Source organism: Onychomys torridus, chromosome 3, assembly GCF_903995425.1.
Source record: "Onychomys torridus chromosome 3, mOncTor1.1, whole genome shotgun sequence".
Lineage (NCBI taxonomy): Eukaryota > Metazoa > Chordata > Mammalia > Rodentia > Cricetidae > Onychomys > Onychomys torridus.
In genome coordinates this window covers 158093717-158115405 of record NC_050445.1, presented here as the reverse complement: position 1 = coordinate 158115405, position 21689 = coordinate 158093717, and the positions used below count along the sequence as shown (strand labels likewise).

General features: G+C 43.7%; 1 protein-coding gene across 1 annotated transcript; it reads right to left on the bottom strand.

Annotated features, from left to right (window-relative positions):
* Positions 1–244: 244 nt before the first annotated feature.
* On the bottom strand, positions 245–19035 carry Smco2 (single-pass membrane protein with coiled-coil domains 2). The gene is made up of 9 exons (XM_036180550.1): positions 18911–19035; positions 16253–16358; positions 13320–13450; positions 12223–12372; positions 10531–10606; positions 8467–8523; positions 5468–5524; positions 4785–4963; positions 245–443 (listed from the first exon to the last, which is right to left on the bottom strand). Exons 1-9 carry the CDS (start codon positions 19033–19035, stop codon positions 245–247), a joined length of 1080 nt encoding a protein of 359 aa, XP_036036443.1.
* Positions 19036–21689: the final 2654 nt, after the last annotated feature.

The following is a 21689-nucleotide window of genomic DNA, read 5'->3' as shown; positions in this document are numbered from 1 at the left end:
ATTTGGAGGGCTATGGCTTCCCATCATGAGTTCGAGACTAGCCTTCTCTACAGAGCAAGGTCCTGTGTTTAACTAATGAAATCCTTTTCACTTTTTCTGTGATCAACTAAACTTTACATAAGAACAGTATCCTTTATAAAATACTGAATGGTATCTTTTGAAAAATAAGCCAACAGCTATAATATAGGAACACGTAAAATTGATTGGCGAGGAAGAGAGTTGGGTATCAGTAGCATTTGGATCTTTAGGATGGTAACAAATCTTCTGCTTCCAAATTCAGGAAAGGTGCCATCATCTCCCGAAGCTCCCACATGGTGCGGCGCCCCAGCACGCTGGGCAGCACCCTTTCGAAGAGAAATGTGGCGTCCACAAACAGTGTGTAACACGACAGGCCAGTGATGGTGATCACATACACCATGAGGAAGAGCTTCAGTGCGTGCTTCCTACAGCAAAGAAGACACATGTGTTTAGTCCCCAAACAGAGCCTCATTGAAGGTGTGGCCCCTCCGTCCTGGCAGCTCCACCCTGAGGTGTGTGGGGTGCGGGTGGGGGTGTGGGGACCTCTGACATATGACCATGGTCCTGTCTGTAAAAGGGGGAAACAGCGCATGCGCCTGCCCCCACATTTGGTCGGCTTGTCTCTTTGTTCTTGCACACTTTCTAAGGTACAGTTGGAGCCACCTTTGTTGTTTGATACTATAGAATCACTGATTTTGACCGACTTTTAAAGATGTATTAATTTTCTATCAAGTGAATCAAAGTATTTCTGTAATATTTATTTTAAATGGTGCACAGTCACCAAACACACGACGACAACACAGTGGCATATAAAATTGTTCTGTATACACTGCAGCTAGAGTGGGTATACAGTAGCTTCTTATTGTGCATGTTGTGTCCTGATTTGTATTCCACTAATGGACAGTTCCATCACATAGCTCTTCAAATGGTGGCCGACCACCTGTGTACATTCTCTGATGAAATGTCCAAGTCCTTTACTTGTTTTAAAATCTGGGCTGTACTTTTTCCTGGCATTATAAAAGCTCTTTATACATTATGGATACTAAATCCTTAATTTTCAAAATTCTGGAAAAGTTATATATACATATATATACATGTATATGTATATATTACAACAATTAAAACATTATTGTGTGTGAATGTGCATAAGTATGTGAGACCTGATGCACATGTACCATGGTGTACATGGCAGGTGGGGGTGGTCAGGGGACAACTTTGGGGGGCCAGGTTTCTCCTTCCACTTTGCTGAGATAAGACCTCCCTTGTTTCTGTGTCGAGAGACAAAACATTTCCTGGGGAGAGGTATCACACATGTCTACAACCTCCAGATTTGGTCCACAACAGACCAAAATGTGGACACCACCAAAGTCCAACCTGGTGAGTGAGTGTGTTTTATGGGGTTACCTACAGGAACAGAAATGACTTAGACAGCACAGGTGACAGCTTATAGAACTGAGGACCTGAAGCACAGGCACAGCCTGCAGGCAGCTCCACCCGTGCCTCAGTGGGTTTGTAGGTGCCGCAGACAGTCTAACCCCCTTCCTGGCAGCCTGGCTGGCTTCTGCTTCCTCCAGGCAGCTGTTCTTGTCTGAGTCTTTTTAGCCCAACTTCCTTCCATCTGAAATGGGGGGGGGGGGTCTCAGGCCTGCTGAATCTGGTCAGTTTCAGGGACTTCCTAAGGCTATTTGAATTGTTGACCTTCTTGCTTAAGGAGCTTCCCTGCAGGACAGAATGCTTCAATCATGGAGGAAACTGTTACAAGACATTCTTCACAGCTAATTACTCCAGGCTAGGTGATTATGAGCTTCAGGGACATTTTCCTGTCCTCACCTCCCATCTTGCCGTGGGAATGCTGGTTGCAGGTGCATGCCACTGAAACTGGCTTGTTATGTGGGTTCTGAGGATCAAATTCAGGTCCTCATGCTTCAGCAGCAAGCACTTTTACACACCCTTCTATCTGGCCCTGATTCTTGACAATTTCTCCACCTATTGAGTCTATGGAGAAGAATATTCTGAGGTCATTACCATTTTCACTAGTATAACTCTTTTTCTGACATTTCCTGTGCATGGTGGTGTATGTCCCAAAATTTCATAGTTCATAGAGTCTTAAGAAGAAACAGAGTTGAAGCAATTGAACTGCAATATGATGCTGGCTCCGTGGCAGGATAATGTGCAAGGCGCAGGGACACTTGCTGTTACAACCAGGCAACAAAAAGACAACTGAAGACTGAAGGGACGCCAGCTCACTAGAGCATGTGGCTCTGGCAGGCCTTGCCCATCTCCCCCATTCCCTCTGCCTTGCCAAAATCCACTAGATCATATTTCTAAAGCTAGCCACAAAAGTCTATTCCCTTATTTGGCTACTTTCTCCTCCTCGGGCTGACTACCAAAGTACAGCCAACAAAAGCCCCCTTTGGTTCACCTAATTAACGTGCCCAATTAAAATTAAACACCTCATCCTAACACGGGTTTCCTGTTTTGCCTTTATAAACCACCTTTTGCCTATGTGCCACATCTGTCTCCCCTCTGTCCACAGGCAGTCCTTTGTCCCTCTGTCCCTTTTCCTTCTCCCTCATCCTCTATCTCCTTTACCACCGTGTCCTAGCCCATTCTAACACAGACCTCCCCTTTTCTCCTCTTAAAAATCACACCTGCAAGGTCATTACACCTGCAAGGTCATTACACTTGCAAGGTCATTTGCTGATGTTTTCTGTCTGAGTCATAAAGCAGCCCCTTTAACTTTTCTTCCCTGCTTAATAAAGGGTCTCTGTGAAAACAGGTGTTTGGGTGTGGTTTGTGCCTAATCTGGGGTCTGGGAGGAAGCCCCCACTGTGCAGTGGTCTCCTTCAAAAACAACAACTGGAAATGCTCCAGAAAACAGGTTGCTGAGGATTCTGTCTGAGTTGGTGGCTGGAAAGGAAGGGTGGGAGGTCTTGGAGAAAGGACTATTTCTTCAAGATGTTGTGTCAGCTCTATGAGGGGATCCAAGGACTAAGACACTAAGCCAGGGATGGTGGTACACACTGAAATCCCAGCACTGAGCCCCAGGCTGGTGCAGGAGGATCCAGACAAGGCCACCCTGAGTTTCTTAAGGAGACTATGTCTCAAAAGAGAAGATTCGAACTTTTCATCAGTACGTCTCCGATATTGTATAAGGAAGAGGTTCCCCAACGTATACCCAGAGAACTCCATATCCTACCACAGGGCATTTCCATACCCACGTTTATTGCTGCACTATTTACAGTAGCAAGAAAATGGAAACAAACCAGATGTCTACCAGCAGGTAAATGGGTAAGGAAAACAGTACATCTACACTATGTTCAGCTGTAAAGAAAACTGAAATTATGAACTTGGCAGGACAGTGGACAAACACTATTAAGCAGGGTCAAGCAATCTTACAAAGGAAAAAATGTTCTGTCATCTGTAATGTATACATGTCTATATGTAAACATCTATAAATGTGGTACTGTATGGAATTTAGAAAGGACCCTAAAAAAGGGTCATGTTGGGTGACAAGGAAGGATTAATGAGTTCGAGGCTAGCCTGGCCTACTAAGCGAGATCCAGGACAGGCTCCAAAAGCTACACAGAGAAACCCTGTCCTGAAAAGCAAAAAAAAAAAAAAAAAAAAAAAAAGTAATGAGTCATGAAAGAGGATATAAAGTTAATTGTTTCTCTAGCTTTGATTCTATCATAGTTTTTTCCCTTTTTTTGTGATCAGTAAGTCAATAAAAATATAATAGTGAAGGGTAAAACCCTAAGCCCCACAGCTTCCGAGTGTCTTCCAGCTGGATACAGACTAGCTGACACACACTGGGTCTGGGACTGGGCAGGTGTTTGTTTGAATGGCTGCCTTAGTCTGGTTATGTTTTATTTGCGAGTTCTTAACAATAAAGTGATTTTTTTAAAGGAGAGTGAGGGAGTAATCTTGTCAAACAAACAAAAGTTGTCAGATCTGCTTGATCAGTAGTTTCCTGTTGTGGAGGTGGTGATCAGAGTCTATCAATTCCATTCTTTAACTGGTAGATGGAGGAGCTAGAGAGATGTTCAGTCCCCAGCATTCATGTGATAGTTCACAACATCTGTAACTCCAGTTCTAGGGACCCAGCACCCATTCTGACCTCCCTAGGCACCAGGCATGCATAGGGTGGTACATACATACATGCAAGCAAACACCCATAAACACAAAATAAAGTAAATAAATCTAAAAACTTTTAATTTTTAAAAAAGGATGTAGTTATATAGGTACTGTGGATGTTTCTCGGTAATAGAACACCTAGCATATGTGAGGTTCTGCATTTAGTCCCCTACATTGCACACATCTCAAAATGATTTAGAAAGATATTGTATACAGGTAAAATATAAGTATTACATATAGGCAGATTTATCTAAAGTAATAAGGAAGCTATCTATGCCTATAGATTTCTTAATACAATAGATGTATAGTTAAAATAAGAAAAATCCTATGACTTCAATTAACAGACAATATTTACAAAAGAAAACATTTTAGTCAATACTTGAAGATATCCAATGAATCTTAAAATAGTTCCTGTGTTGTGAAGCTAGACACACACATGCGCGCGCACACGCACACGTACACATGCACACACTCATGCACATGATCTCACTGTGTAGACAAATCTAGCCTAGAACTCAGAGATCCACTGCCTCTGCCCCTGGAGTGCTGTGATTAAAGGTGCATGCCACCACTCCTGACCACACTGGATAAGTTTGTCCAGCCTGTTCCAGCCCCTTTTCCTTACTCACCACACTGGGAGTAAGTAGGGAGGAGTGTGTGACGCTGAAGGGGTTGGTGAAGCCTCGGGAAGCAGGGGCTCTGTTTGCTCCTTGTCTGAGTCTTCAGAGCTGCGGGAGTCTGTCTCCCTTCCTTGTGTGTGGTACATCTCCAGCTTAGTGTTCAGTGCGTTCATTTCCTTATAAAAGCTCTGGAGAGAAAATTTAACAACACACAACTAAACATCAATTAGAGCGAGAGGCCTGCTAAGGAGTGTGGCTGAGGCTTGGTGGGGTGAGGACCATCTACCCAGTGACACTGATGAGCCGGCACCTCTGCATAGGAGGATAATAACCAATCTGTTCATTGTTTCAGCCACATATTCACATTGCCCCCCACATCTAAGGTGTCAGGGAAGAAACTCAAAGATGAACTATTTTCTCTGGGTAAGAGAGACAGGAGAGGTCTGGGAAAGAGATGTCATTTGCACTGAACCTTGTAGAATTTAGAATGTGTAGACACAGAGTACAGATGACTAAGAGATGAGAGGCAGAGGAGTGAAGCGAGGCACACCAGAAGCCATCAGGGGATGGAAACGAAGACATGTGACCAGCCAGAGACCAGAATGAGGTGTAGTTTAGCTTTGTGAAAGAACTGCCAGGTTTAGCTGGAACCCAAGTGACCTGCTTGGATAGGTGAACTTGGGACATCTCACCTCTATCCGTTCAATGAGTTTCTCCTTTAATTCACGGGCTTCATTGCAAGCATCAACCTAAAAGACATCCACAGGTCTGAGTACACTGACAAGCATGTCTTTCTGGTTTATATATATTCATGTGTATTCAGTGACAGCTTCCTCGATAGTGGACTTCTGGGTCTGAGGCTGCCGCACAGTGGTGGGAGGCTCGCCTACCATGAACAGGACTCTGCACTCCATGTTCCACACCACAAAAGCAAATGAACGAAAACCGTGATGGAACAAATATGAGGCAAACTGTTTATGAATCAGGTCATGAACTGCATATTATAAGAGTAGCCAAGATCGACATGGGTTGTTTTCAGTCCTTTGTAAGTATAAATCCCCCAGTATAGTGGTACTCGCCTTTAGTCCCAGCACCCAGAGGGAGAGGCAAGCGAATCTCTGCAAGTTCAAGGCCAGCCAGGGCTATGAGTGAGATTCTGTTTCAAAAATAAATACATACATAAATGAATAAATAAATTTAGGGGCTGAGAAGTTGGCTCAGTTGAAACATTTTCCTTGCAAGTATGAGGGTAAAAGTTCAGATGCCTGGACCCCACATAGGAGCTGGACAGGCATGGGAGTTGCAGAGACAGGAGCATCTCAGAGCAAACTGGTTAGACTAGCCAGAACTAGAAACCTCTGGATGATCGAGAGACCCTGTCTCAAAATAAAGTGGAGAGCAATTGAAAAAATTGCCTGATATCAACTTCAGGCCTCATGCACTTTCATACACATGCACAGGCACCAGCACACACACCTGTGCCCATGCAAATATGTATGCACACATTCATGCATGGCACACACATATACATATAAATAAAATAAAAGTATAAGTTTATGCAACAGCTTCTAGTAAGCCATTCTTTCTGTTTGTTACACCTTTTATGCTCCTTAGAAATCTAGCGCTAGAGAGATGGCTCAGTAGTTAAGGACACTGGCTACTCTTGCAGAGGACCTGGGCTCAGTTCTCAGCACCCTCATGGTGGCTCACAACCACCTGTAACTCCAATTCCTGGAAATCTAGCACCCTCTCTGGCAGCAGGTTGTCTCAGAGAGAATGCATAGTCTTGTCTTGATTATTAAAGGCACAATGACAGGAGCAGGTGGAAGCTTTTTGTTCTTTCTTTCTTTTTTCTTTTTTTTTTTTTGGGGGGGGGGGTTGAGACAGGGTTTCCCTGTGTAGCTTTGTGCCTTTCCTGGAACTCACTTGGTAGCCCAGGCAAGCTGGCTTTGAACTCACAGAGATCCGCCTGGCTCTGCCTCCTGAGTGCTGGGATTAAAGGTGTTTGCCACCACCACCCGGCTGTTCTTTCTTTTTTCTTTTCTTTTCTTTCCTTTTTTTTTTTTTTTTTTTTTGAGAAAGGATCTCACATCTTCCAGGTTAGCCTCCAATTTTCTGTGCAGCCAAGCATGAACTTGAATTCAGATCCTCCTGCCTTTACCTCCAAGTGCTGGGATTACTCGTGTGTGCCACCAAGCCTGGTTTATCCGGAGCTTGTGGTTGAACCCTGGGCCCTGTGTGACAGTCACTGAGCCACAGCTGTCACCCCAGGACTGGACTTCTGGAGGCTCAGTTTCTCGTGGGATAAACACTCATATACAAAATCCCAACTGTCCAAGAAAACAAGGCTAATAAACTCCAACATCAGTCTCAAGTTGTACAGCAGTGAACAATGATGACATCTCCCTGGCACTGGAAATTCTGAGGAAAAGTGGCCTGGGAAAAGACAAGCTCAAGAAGGATGCATCTGACGACATTATTCAGTGTGGAAATCAATGTGATGTTTAGAAGAACATAAACACACAAAAATGTTCACTGTGTTTATCTTTGAAGGGTCTAGGTCCTTCTTTTTTATTTTGTTTGTTTGTTGGAGACAATGTCTTTTTACATATCCCTGGCTGTCCTGGATCTCGCTCTGTAGACCAGGCTGCCCTTGAACTCACAAAGATCTGCCTGCCTCTGCCCTGCAAGTGCCAGAATTAAAAGCGTGTGTGGCACCATAACCAGCTATTTTCCATTTTTATGTGACTTACTTTCATATTGTTTTTATTGCCAAAATAAGTATGTGTTACTTGTGAGAAGAAAAAAAATTGTACATATGTGATACTCTGTGTGATGTTAATATGAATGGGATGGGAAGAGCAAAAGTGGATTTTTATGTTTTTTTTTTTTTTTTCACTTTTTATCACATTTGTTTATTTGAGCTGGCAGCACTCATGTCATGGGACATCTGTTGGGGTCAGAGGACAATGCGCAGGAATCTATTTTCTCCTTTCATCACATGGATTCTAGAGTTCAAACTCAAGTCGTCAGGCTTGGCGGCAAGCTGCATCACCCACTGAGTCCTCTTGCTGGCCTGAGAGCAGCTCTTTTTATCTAGAATTAAGAGTGAGTCGCAGGGCGGTGGTAGCTCACACCTTCCTTTAATCCCAGCACTCAAGAGGCAGAGCCAGGCAGATCTCTGTGATTTCGAGGCCAGCCTGGGCTACAGAGTGAGTTCCTGGAAAGGCACAAAGCTACACAGAGAAACCCTGTCTCGAAAAACAAAAAACAAAACAAAGCAACAACAACAAAAACTCAAAAAACAAAAAACATCTGTTTTGGGGTTGGGGATTTAGCTCAGTGGTAGAGTGCTTGCCTAGCAAGAACAAGGCCCTTGGTTCGGTCCTCAGCTAAAAAAAAAAAAAAAAAAAAAAAGTGAGTCACTTTCGTGTGTGTGTGTGTGTGTGTGTGTGTGTGTGTGTGTGTGTGTGTAGCTATAGATTGGACCTAGATCCCTTGTACATATCTCACAAAAGCTCTACTACTGAGACACTTTATCTTGAAATCACGGGATTGTTGTTCTGAAAATGAGCATAGTTAACACTGAGTCCCCTCCAAATGCTAACTTCTGAGTACCCTTGCTTTGACTTTTAAGTTCTGTGCTTTCAAGGGCTGTTTTTCCTCCTGGTTTATAAAGATGCCTCATTACCTGGGCCAATTTGATGTTCATTTCTTTTAATTGCTTTCTAATTCCTATGATCTTCTCCTATAACATAAGGATAGAAACAATTTTTAGGAGAAACACTTACATGGCCCACCAATGTCAGATTTCATAGTTATTTCCCCCCCTTATAATATGTTGATTTATAAAAGCCAACATCAAATCATGTCAGTAAGATACAGTTGGTAGCACAGGAGAAATGGCCCAGTGGTTCAAACACTGGCTGCTCTTGTAGGGGATCCAGATTTGATTCCTAGCACCCACATGGTGGCTCACAACCATCTGCAACTGCTGCTCCAGGGGGTCTGGTGCCCTCTTTGGGCCTCTGTGAGTACTACGTGAAGGGGACACATACAGACAAGCAGACGCATGCACACAAAACTTTTTTTAAAGGTATGATTGGCCACACCCTATGCAAGTGAACCCCAAGCGAGGCATTGGGCTTGTCCAATGCAAGTAACAGAAGCATTGTTCATCCTGAGCAGCCAGCAACCAGCAGTAGCACATGGTCACATACAGGGTTATGTATTCACCCTCATTTAGTACCACATTAACTCATCACCAGTCACCAAATCACTTGGTTTAATAAGGAGTTGTACTACCAGGAGGGCAACCAGGTGCTGGGAGGACAGACTTCCAGGGTCAATTTTTAACTGTCTCCTTCCTTCAGCTCCAGAAACTGCCCACCATTCCTCTGTTCCCATGGTTTTGCCTTTTTGTTACATAAATGGATCATGAAGTCTGAAGCCATCTGAGCTGGCATCTTTCAAATAGCCTACATCTCAAGTCCCCACCTCAGACACAAGTCTCCCTGAATGTGGTGGCTCACACAGGGAGACTGATGCATCTGCCTTGCTGAGAATTCAAGGTCAGCACAAACTAACAAGGTTAGTGTAGATTATTCTTTTATACTGTGTGAATATATGTCATTGTGATTGGTTTAATAAAGAAGCTGACTGGCCAATAGCTGAACAGAATAAGATTAGGTGGGAAAATCAGACTAAGGACAGTGGGAAGAAGGGGGAGTCAGAGGAGTCACCAGCCAAATATGGAGAGGAAACAGGAGCTACAAGATGAAAAAGAGATAACGCCATGTAGCAGAATGTAGAGTAATAGAAACTGGTTAATTTAAAATGTAAAAGTTAGCTAGTAACAAGCCTGAGCTATAGACCAAGCTTCTATCATTAATATTAAGTCTCTGTGTGTTTATTTTGGAGCCAGTAGTTGGAACAGAAAAACTCTGCCTACAGGTTAGTGTACATAATGAGTCCCAGATCAACCTATGTTTAAGAGAAGAGCCTTGTCTCAAAGCAAAACAAAAACAACTTACAGCTAGATCAGGCTCAGCAGGTAAAAGCACCAACCTGACTTACATCCCTGGGCCCCACAAGGTAGAAAGAGAAAACCTGGCAAGTTGTCTCTGACCTCCATTTATGCACATACACACATGCACACACTTGCATGCATCTACACATGCACTCACATATATACACATGCATGCATCCACAAATGCACACATACACACATGCACATTATAAACAAATACACATATGCTCAGTGCATGCACACACAGAGACATACAATAAATACATAACTACATTAAAAAATTAAAAATAAACATCAAAGAAAAAACTTTCTCTGAGAAGTATCTTTAAGAACATAAAGAAATAAAGAAATAGAATGCTTTGGGAGATCTGGAAATAACACAAGAACATATCAAGAAGTCATCCAAGGCCACATAGTCAGCTCTTGATTTCTAAGGGCACAGTTAACAAATTCCCATTTCCTAGACGTTTTCTCTGAACTAGCAGGGCTGGGATTCTGAGTTTTGGGCAGACAGATCTCCTTAAGGCCTGTGTCCTCATGAATAGCACATCAAGACAGAAACCTATGAGGAGGGAAGCCAGGCATAGTTCAGGATTCTGATCATCAAACAAGGGAATTGGTGTCCCCTGGAGGAAGGGGCCTGGCAGTCTGTGATGGAAGCATGTTTTCCCTCTAGCTATGATCTATTTGGAGGGAAGTGGGGGATGAAGTCTGAACCCAGCTTACCTCAATGTTTGTTTCCTGATCAGGGTCCTCCAAATGTTCAGACTGCTTTTCCAGGGATATCACCTCAGTTAAAAGGCTACAAACAGATGGAGAAATGGGCTAAATCCTGTGAGTTGAGAAAGCAATCATCCATCATGGGAGAGATTTCCAGTCTTTTAAAAATGAAGTGCCATTCTACATAGAAGGGCACAAAAGGGATGTGAGTGTCGGCTTCTAAAGAGAGGCTGTTGAAGGTGTGGGAAGAAAAGGTACAAGCTGGGAAAGAGCTGTTTCTCTAGTGCTGGGATTGGACCTAGGGACTTGTGCAGATCGGCACTGAGCCGTAGCCACGTTTGAAAATCCAAATTCTGAGTATCCGGGCTTTCATCCAGACTATATCACAAACCTTCAACTCAGCAACATGTTGGGTATGGTGGTGCACACCTAATCCTCCTGGGGAGATGGAGGCAGGAGGATCAGGAGTGCCATGAGACACAGTCTTAAAACAAAAACAAGAAAAGAAAACAATGGATTTTGTGATGGATCAAGGTGTGTCCTCACGGTGCTGGTTTCATAACTACATGCGTTTGTGAAACTCATAAGTCCTTACACTAAAAAATACAATTGTCATGTGATATAATTATACTTTAACTTAAAAGAGAAAATACATTTGTGTGGGATTTGGATCCTTTTTAATGCTTTGGAGGACAGGAAGGTCCACCTGGATGGGGTGTGTACGAACAGACACTTTGTGAAGGTAAAGAAGAAACAGTGAGGAATGCAGTGCCTTTGTGCTAGGAAAGAGGGTGGAACATGGTAGGGAAATTCAAGTCTTCGGACACTTATCTTCAGTAAGTTTCTGTTTGTTCATCACTGACTGTGTACCATCATCAAAATAAGCCAGTGATGAGGGTACCATTACTAACTTTTTATATGGGGAGGAAAGGCAAGTCCTTAGAAAGGTTGATTGATTCACCCAATAAATGGGCATCAGGATTCAAACTCAGTCTCTCTAATGCAGGTGTAGCTCAGTTAGTGGAGTGTTTGCCTAGCATTCATCAAGACCTGGGTTCATATCCCAGCATAACACAGGCTGTGGCAGCACGTTCCGTAATTGGGAAGTGGAGGCAGGAGTAGTAGCTCAAAATTATGCTCAGGTACACAGAGCTTGGGGCTAGCCTGTGCTATATGAGACCCTGCAGGGCCCAGGAGAGATGGCTCAGCAGTTAAAGGCCATGCTGCTTTCTCAGGATCCACATGGAGGCTCACAGATGCTTGAGACTCAAGCTCCAGAGGATATGATGCTTCTGGCCTCCTGGGCACCTGTGCTTACATGCATGTACCCACATGCATAATAATACACACATATGTGAAACTGATAAAAATAAGTTGAGAGAGAGAGAGAGAGACAGAGAGAGACAGAGAGAGAGAGAGAGAGAGAGACAGAGAGAGAGACAGAGAGAGAGAGAATACACCCACTGGGTACCTATGTGCATCTCTTTGATAAATAACTCAGTTTTAAATAAAGAGTGTGTGGGAGAAATCATTGAGAGGGAGAGACTCCAAGAGCTCTGATGTAAGCCTGGGATGTTGACTTCCAGCCCTGGGTCTCTGCTTCTTGCCCTGAGGCTTCACTGATGCACACAATGTTCTGAGCTTTAAAGCTTTGAGGTATCCCACTGTTTCCTGCCAACCCCAATGCCCAGTGTTTACCTCTTCACTGTGCTTTCTGTATTGTTTATCTTTTGTATAATGCCATTGATCTTCTCCAACCAGTCAACGTGGTCAGCTCCAAGTTCTCTCATTTGTAGACCCATCTTTACATTCCAGGAGCTCAGCTTGAGGATTGAGCTCTCTGGGGTCCTGCAGAAACAGAATCTGATCATTGGAAGGTAGAAATTGGAAAACACTTCACACAGCTCTAAACACTCTTCCTTTGACTGACAAGCTGATCAATGTATGTGTTTCCCAGCACCAAAATGGGCCAGGTGGCCATTTATTTATCTGTGTAAACAGGTCTTTAAAAGACTGTATAAAGCAAATAATCCTGCGAAGTATATGTGTATGTTACTGAGACTCAAACCCAGGACCTTACACCAAGCAAGCACCCTACCACAGAACTACATGCCCAGCTCTTAAAAGTTTTACACGGGGCTGGAGAATGGGCTCAACTGGTTTCAAGCACTTGTTGCTCTTGCACAGAACCTGAGTTTGATTCCCAGCACCCGTAGGGTGGCTCATAACCATCCATAATTCCAGGGACAGAGGAGCTGATAACCTTTTCTGACTTTTCCAGGGATACATGCAGTGTACATACATGATGCAGGCAAAACATTCATACACATACTTTTAAAAAATTTATGTATTTTTCTCAATGATATTGAACCCAGGGCCTCACACACACTAAGAAGTCCTCTACCACTATTGTCCAAGCCCTAAAAATAGATACATTTGAAACTCCCTCTATGTAATGACTGTTAGGTCAGGATAGTGGCAGGAGGAGAGGTGTATAGCAGGAGGTGATACACAAGGGCTTAGTGGCAGGCTTTTAATGATTCTTGGGGTGATTTTCACATGTGAGCAGTTATCTGAGACTTTTAAGATGTGCAGCAATTCTCAGCTCCAAATCCAAGGACATTCAAAAGGCCTGGTGTCTCTGCCAGTAGCTCCAGCTCAGGATTGGCTGATTCTTCAGTCTCGCTGGGCAGGGTGGATGCTGCAGGGCTCAACAGGCTTTCTCTGAATTCCTTACTAAGCTTTGTCTCCTCCACATCACTCAGTGCTCCCCACCGGGTCATGTCAAAGCTTACAGTGCAGGGGTGCTCTTCTCTGAAAACTGTGACAGTGATACTTGAGGGTCTTCACAAACAAGAGTTACTTCTTGCTCATCCGGATTGCTCGGTGGATCCTGGCTGTGCTTAGATTCATGCTCCAACCTATCCTGCATGAGCCGATGACGGAAGAAAAGTAGAAGAAATGGGTAAATGAGAGATCCTGGCTCCTTCAGTCCTACCTGACACAGCCTGTCAGGGCCCCTGCCTTCTAGTGCATGGATGAGATAGGGAGACAAGCCCTCTGTCTAGCTTGCAGCAGGCTGGGGTAGGCTTCCCAGCACCAGCCTCCTAGGAAGAGTTGTTTTTAGGGTAAACAGTAGAAATGCACCCAATCATGAACTCCAAAACTTGACTCAAATGACACAGCTCTTCTAGTCTCTTCAAAATCTCAACACCAGACAGGCAGGAGTACACCTCTGTATCCCTGGCCCTCAGGAGGTTGTCATACTTACACAGTGAGTCCTGGGCCAGCCTAGGCCACACAGTAGTGAATTATAGGCCAGCCTGGGCTGCATAACAAGACCACAACAAAACAAGGATGGGGGCTCTCAATATCACAAAAGGCCAAGTACAAGTGTTTTGTATTCAGCCAATCTACTGAGCTATGAAAACTAAGTGCACAGCATAGATCTTGTTCCAATGTTAGTTAAAAAAGAAAAATACAGCTCTAGGACCTAGGTTCAGTTCTCAGCTCACAATCACCTGTGACTCCAGTTCCAAGGAATCTGATACCCTCTGTTGGTCTCTGAGGGCACCAGGAATGCACAAGATGCACAGACATACATGTAGGGAAAACACTTATACACATAAAATACACAAATGAATCTTTAAAAATGACATAACTCTAAAAACATTTGAGGCATAATTGAGGAAACTGGAATACTGAGAGAATGAGAAGATTAGACTGACTCCTCTATGTGTCAAAGTGCTAATTTCTCTAGATGTGCTGACAGTATTTTGGATACATAGAAGAAAATCTTTATTTTTAGAGATGCTTTCTGAAGGCAACAGGGACAAGTTGTTATGTTTGTCCTACTTTTAAATGGCTTAGTAAAGTGTATTTATTTATACACACAAAGATAAAGCAAATGCTGTGGATGCTAATGATTTTAAGGTGCAGCTGTAAGAACACGCCTGACCATTGTTCTGTGCTTCTATGATCTCTTGTTATTTATCTCATGGCAAAGGGTTTGAGAGAAATAGCCTGCTCTGTTGTATTTAGTCCATAGAATTCCTTACTTCCTGTTTCTCCTCTCTGTCTCTGTCTCTCTCTCTCTCTCTTTTTTTTTAAATTCTGTAACACAAATCTTAAAAGGTCTTATTAATAAAAACAAACCCAGAGCCAGGTATTGGGGTGAATGCTGAATGATCAGAGAAACAGAACAAGTCACAGCTAACCTCACCTCACCTCAATAACATCTCAGCTGATCTTATTTCCTTAAAGTGGAAGCCTCTGAGTCCTCATTCAAATGGATCTCAGCTGAACTGCTGCTAAAAGCTAAAGCTTAAAAAGCCTCTAGTTCCTGGTCCTCAGACTTATATACCTTTCTGTTTCCTGCCATCACTTCCTGGGATTAAAGGCATGAGTCACCAGGCCTGGCTGTTTCCAGTGTGGCCTTGAACTCATAGAGATCCAGATGGATCTCTGCATCTGGAATGCTAGGATTAAAGGTGTGTGTGCCACCATTTTCTCTGGCTTCTATGTCTATCTAGTGGCTTTTCTATTCTCTGACCCCAGATAAGTTTATTAGGGTGCACAATATATTGGGGGACACAATATCACCACGTTATTCTAAAGTCATTCTTTGGCATTTCAACACTATGCATGCAAAAATGACCAAAAAATTACAGTAACTTACCTTAGAGACCTCTTTTTTTTTTTTTTAACTTTACCATAAAATAGTTCTTTGAGGAAGTTTTAAGCAAAACTTCTGTGCTTCAATAAAACAAGTTTTAAGCTGGAAAGAGAAAAGCTTGGGGTAGGCAGAACAGAGGTGTTCCTCACCAAGATGCCTGTGTAAACCCCAGCCAAGGCCACTGCACACACCACAGCGCTCTTCAGAAAGCAGCCTGCACCCCCTCAAGTAGACTTGAGGGGGCACAGGCAGGTTGGAAATGTTCTCAGCCTTCATGCAGATGGCTCACCAACATTCATGTAATACAGCGGATTAACTGCTGGCACCAGGAACATATGCCCATGTCCCAACACAGTACATGCCACTTATTTGGACAAAAGTCTTTCTAAACTTTGTCACTGAGTTAAAAGAGCTTACAATCAGGTCACCATAGATTATCTGGGCAGCTCCCAAATCCAGCGAGAAGGCCCTCATGTGAGACAGAGGAGAAGGCATAGCTGTGGGAAACGTACAGGGAGGTGGAGACAGAGACAGCAGGAAGGCTCAGTCAGTGAAGCCTAGACGTACCAGAAGCAGGAAGAGGAGGGATTCCCTCTGGGCATGGAATCAAGGCCAAATGAATGAATTCTGTTGGAAGACATTCTACAGGCAGGGGATGATTTTACACATAACATCTGCTCTAAGGTGGCCTATGCCAGGGATAACTGATCCTCACAGACAGAAACGTAATGCACAGGGGCTGTGGGAAAGTTAGGAAGACCCTGTGTGTAGACAGCCGTGTCTGGGAAACAGTGCCATCCCTGCCTCTCTTGGTTGGAGTGTTATACCTACAAAGAGGAAAGCCTTGGGCATGTTCTTCCTGCTTTGAGACACAGGTGAGGTCATTTCTTTACCTGCTATGACATTTATGTCTCTCTGACTCCTTTTTCTTTCTGGTCTGCTTTTGTTTGGGTCTATTGTATTCAAGGCTGATCTAGAGCTCAACATTCTCCTATGTTCACCGCCCAAAGACTGGGATTACAAGCATATACCATCAGGTCCAGCTTAGCTTACCTGTATTTTAGTGTCCATCTTGTGAAGGGAATCAGTCTGTAGGTTTTTCGAAAATTTGTCTTTTTCCTCTGGTCTGTCTGAGGGGTGCTCCATTTTGACAATTTCCCTTAGCAATTGCAGATGACACAAAGCAGACAGAGGTTGTTACTGTACCATGGGAGGATGGGCTGTTCCTCTGTTCTACATGCTTTTAATGGAGACCTGTGAGACACTCCCCAGCCCCAGGGAACATCTGCTACCCTTGTACTGACTTTGTCCTGGTAAATAATGTCATATATAGTGAATTTTGCACAAAAGAAATAGAGCTGCGTAAATATTTGTTGGCTGAATCCATAAATTTTTTATCAATGAGATTCCAAATTCCAAATTGCTGCTGTTTGTAATTACATGTGTGAGAAAGATAAACAGTAAAGAAACAACAAAGAGTAAAGCCTCAAGAACACAGGCACCGAAGGGTAGGCAGGCAGAGAGACTATTGCCTTGATTTATCCATGCATACAGACTGTGCCTTGAATTGTGAGCCATGATAAACCCATGGATTCCCTGCTGCTGCTGTTGTTTAACTACAGCAATGGGAAAAGAAACTAAGACATACTGGTTGCCTTTCTCATCGCTGTGACCAATTCCTGAGAAGGGAACAGTCCACCATGGTGAAGAGGGTACGGGGGAGGTAGCTTATGCCTGCTCACATCCAGTCCGCAATCAGGAAGCAGAGATCAGCAGGAACAGGACCCTGCTCCAGCCTCTAAAGCTCACTCTCCAGCGACCCACTTCCTCCAGCTAGGTCTCTCGGAGATCCCACAGCCTCCCAAAACAGCACCAAATGTTGGGATCAAGTGTTCAAACACACGAAGCCACCTTTAAACCACACAGCTCTAAATATTTAGTACACCTACAATGTTCTTAATTCTTTACTCTTTATTCTTCCATAGAGGGTATGACAAGCATGCAAGCTTCTATAGGTCTATATAAAAGTATATTTATATACTTTGTTCTGAATTTCCTTTGTAATAACCTATTTGAAGTCCATTTCATATTAGTACATAAGAACTTCATATTCAGGACTCTGTGTTGGGGTAGTATGATAATTTTTTATCTGGTGTGTGTGTGTGTGTGTGTGTGTGTGTGTGTGTGTGGTGTATGTGTATCCATGTTGTGTACATGTGTGTGTGCAAAGGCCAGAGATCAACATGGATGTCTTCCCCTATTACTCATCTTATTGTTTGAGTCAGGGTCTCTCGCTGAACTTGGAACTCACTGTTTTGGCTTCGCTGGCAGGCAAGGCAAACTCCTGGGTTCCCCCAGTCTCTGTCTCCCAGCACCGGGTTAGAGGTAAGTCACACTCTTATATGGCTCTTCATGCTTGTGTGACAAGCACTTTACCAACTGAAACAGTCCCAATAGCACCCCAGGAAAATAATGTTACAAGCAGTGCTGTAATGGACATTCCCCTATCTGTATGCTGTGTGTGTGCACAGGGACAGGCAGTTCCTGTGTGTGTGTGTGTGTGTGTGTGTGTGTGTGTGTGTGTGTGTGTACACTAGCACAGTGACAGGCAGTTCCTCCCTGTGTGTTCACAGCCCAGTCCTCTTCTCTCCTGTGTAGCAACATTCTTAGATCCCTTTGCCCATCTCCTATTAAGCTGTTATTATTTTACTAAATTGCATATATATGGCACATATACACAGTTAAAAAAAAATGAATCACAACAACCTTACAATGCATGTCTTTAGTAGGCAATTCCATGTCTGTGAAATGGGCTGGGGACACTTCACACCTACTCTGTACTGGTGGATTGAAGGAGATGTCCCCGTAGTCTCAGACATTTGGCAACTTGGTCCCTAACTGATGGTGCTGTTTGGGAGATTTAGGAGTGTGGTGTCATTGGAGGAAGTGTGTAGTTGGAGGCGGGCTTTTGAGAGTTCAATACTTCTGCCATTTCCAGGTTACTATGCCTACTTTATGCTTGTAGTCCAAGATGTGTCTGCCGCCTGCTGCCTCTGCTCCACTCTGTGGACTCACCCTCTGGAACTGTGAGCCCAATAAACTCCTTCTTCTATAAACGGCCTTGGTCATGGTGCTTTGTCACAGAGAGAAGAGTAGTGAACACTCAGACTTAGAGAAGGATCCCGGCATCCATACACTTGTGGAAATTATCCTTAATCCCAGCAACTGGGAGGCAACGGCAAGCAGATCTCTCTGAATCCAAAGCCAGCTTGGCCTACTTAACGAGTTTCAGACCAGCCAGGGCTACACAGTGAGACACTATCTCAAGTATAATCAACAGCAACACGAGCTGCCCATTGGCCTAGTTAAGGGCCCAATTCCACCCTCACTGGTAAATTCATGATTATGTAACTAATGTACTGTTAATATGCATTCTAAATGGTTGCAACCATCGATAAGGCAGCCATGAAATAATCAGCATGAAACAACCAACTTCCCAAATGGAAATCAAGTCTTGCCCGTTCTGCCTGATGAGGCCTCATTCTGGTCATACTTTGGTAGATATTTATGGGTTAAAATTAGATGAATTGGAGAAGAAACATCCACCCTGACTCTGAGCTTGAAATCTCTCATTGTCTGCCTCCTGCAGGCCTCAGGAAGTCTCTAGGCAGGTCCCCAGAAGTGGCTCCTGTGAGCTCAGCCCTGACTTACTTCACACCTTCAGTCACACTGGCGTTTTGGAGAAAGCCACTGTTCTTCTCAGTCAGTTGTTCCTTGGCAACTGTCCTCATCTGCAGAGACATCTCATTGCGGAGTGTTGCGGGTGTGACAGCCATTACTTCATCACTACAAGGACAATGACGGGAGTGCTGTCACCAAGAGCAGCTGTGTCCTCTCACGTGCACCTAATTCTGTTTCCCACACTGCCAAGCTAGCTGTGCATTCTAAGAGACCCCAAAGCAAGCTCCTGAGAGTCCCTGTTCAAGTGTACAGAGGAAGGATTGTTCCCAAGGGTGCCACTCATGTCAAAGTCTGTAAATCACCCTCGAATAGGGGTATCACAGAGAAACACATAACACCATTATTGGGGCAGAACTCTATACTTATAAGTTATTTCTGATTATGTAATGCACACATTGCAAAAACTAGGAAAGAGAATATAAAATCACTAGTATTTCAGGTCAAAATAACCAGAGACGGTCTCCTTTAGAGACTTCACCACTAAGGCAATTTCGGCCTATCACTTTCTGTCTCTAGACCTGGTATCTGTTTGGTGTTCCCCAACGCTGACAACTGTGTTGTTTCCAATTCCTCACTAGCATAGTATAGTAGTGAGCATGCTCATTAAGCATGGCTAGGGCACCCCTGGCTACTCAAGCCACTCTCCTAGAATTGGGATTATTAGATCAAAGTTAGTATCATGCAGATTCTTCAGGATTTAGAGAAATATTTCTAAATTGAACTTTAAAACAGAAAATGTTTGTATGGAAGGCTGTGAGCAGAACCTGAATCCTTCATAAGAGCAGCAGGTGCTAACAGCCCTGCAATTTCTCCAGTTACTGTTCCCAGACTGAACTTCTAAAGGCTTGACCAACATACATGACCGGCAGCTGTGTGTGAGCCCAACCCTTCTCTCCAACCAGGTGAGCTAACTGGAGATCAGAGAATCATGGGCGGGGAAGGGTTCAGTACTTTAGCAGCAAAGATAACAAAGGGAAAAAGAAATGCAAAAAATGTACAGGTGGTTGACAAGTGGTTGGGAGACTGTGACAGGGGGTTTACCATCAGTTTGAGGCCAGCTCAGACTACATAGTGAGTTCCAGGCCAGCCAGAACTACAACACGAGATCTTGTCTCAAAATAAACAACCAAAGATCTGCAAAACAAACAGGTAGAGAAGGGTAAGACAGAAACACATGTGAAAAACTACAAGGAGGTGATATGGAGATGGCTCTATTGGTACAGAGACAGGGAGATCTCTGGGTCTTGCTGGCCACACAACCTAGCCTAATGAATCCAGAGCTCCAGATCAGTAAGAAACTCTGTCTCAAAGAAAAAAAAAAGTGGGGACCATTGTCTTAGGGTTTCAATTGCTGTGAAGAGGCACCATGACCACAGCAACTCTTATAAAGGAAACATTTAATTGGGGTGGCTTACATTTTCAGAGGTTTAGTCCATTATCATCATGGTGTAGCATGGTGGTGTGCAGGCAGACATGGTGCTGGAGAAGTAGCTGAGTGTCCTTGCAAGCAACAGGAAGTGGTCTGTCTTACTGGGCATGGCTTGAGCATATATGAGATCTCAAAGCCCATCTCCACAATGGCACACTTCCTCCAACAAGGCCACACCTCCTAACAGTGCTACTCCCTTTGTGGGCCATTTTCTTTCAAACCACCACAGCCATCAAGAGGGCTCCACAGACAGAGGCACTTGCTGCCCAGCCTGGTGACCTGAGTCAATCCCCAGAACCCACGTTTGAAGGGGAGAACTGACTGCTACAAGTGATCTTTTGCCCTCCACATGCACACCAGAGAAAATGTGCATATACTTAAATATTAATTGACTGATTTTAAAGAACTAAAAACAAAGTGGGTAACAAACACACATGTGCACACCCACATGCAAACCAGAGAAAATGTACATATACATAAATATTAATTGACCAATTTTAAAGAACTAAAAACAAAGAGGGTAACAAACACACATCTGTACACCCACACGTGCACACACAGAGAAAAGGGAGGTTTCTCTAATTTCACATAACACAGTAGTAGTGACAGTAATACTGATTACACACTTGAAGTGCTTTTGGTTCGTTAAGCAAGTTCATTACATTATTTTATTCAATCCTTACAACCACCCTGTGGGCAGTCAGCAAGGCAGGTCTTAACTATTTCTATTTTTTTAAGTCAGGAAACAGAGTCAGCAATGACCCATGATTTGCCCAAAGTTTCATTGCTAAGATATAGTAGAAGCATGATTTAAACTCTGCTTCGCAAATGTCTGTGAACAGAAACCTGATGTCCATTCTGCTTTCATAGGTTTGACATCAGCCTGCTGACCTCCGAGGCAGCCCATCTTCTGAAGCTAACTTCTAAGTCTCCATATGATGGGAAGAAGCTCACCACCCTGAGCATGGTCCACAACAGCAGCTCATGAGCTCCGTGCTTGCTGAACACACAAAACCTCTGCCCTCCCCAGCCTCACTGGACCAGGCTCTTCATTTCAGCAAGACCCTGGTGGTTCCCAGACACAGGAAAGTTTGGAAGCACTCATTTTATTAAAAGCATTCCCTTTTCTCCCTGTACCCCATTCTTTGTTTTTACCGTTGCCCTCCAGGGCGGTTTGGAATTAATCAATGAGTGTGAACCCTTCTTCCTTTCTCCACACCCTACAAAAAAAATTTAGAATTATGACTTTGGGGAAAAATGTGTTTTAGTCAAAAGGAATTGATCAACAACTTTAGAAGACAGTTGACTCATGGGGGATTG

Coding starts and splice junctions, on each gene's coding strand:
- Smco2 (XM_036180550.1), bottom strand. CDS start 19,035: ATGGCTGTCACACCCGCAACACTCCGCAATGAGATGTCTCTGCAGATG. Junction 13,451..16,252: donor AGATGGACACTAAAATACAG/GTAAGCTAAGCT, acceptor CGGCTCATGCAG/GATAGGTTGGAGCATGAATC. Junction 12,373..13,319: donor GAGAAGAGCACCCCTGCACT/GTAAGCTTTGAC, acceptor CTGTTTCTGCAG/GACCCCAGAGAGCTCAATCC.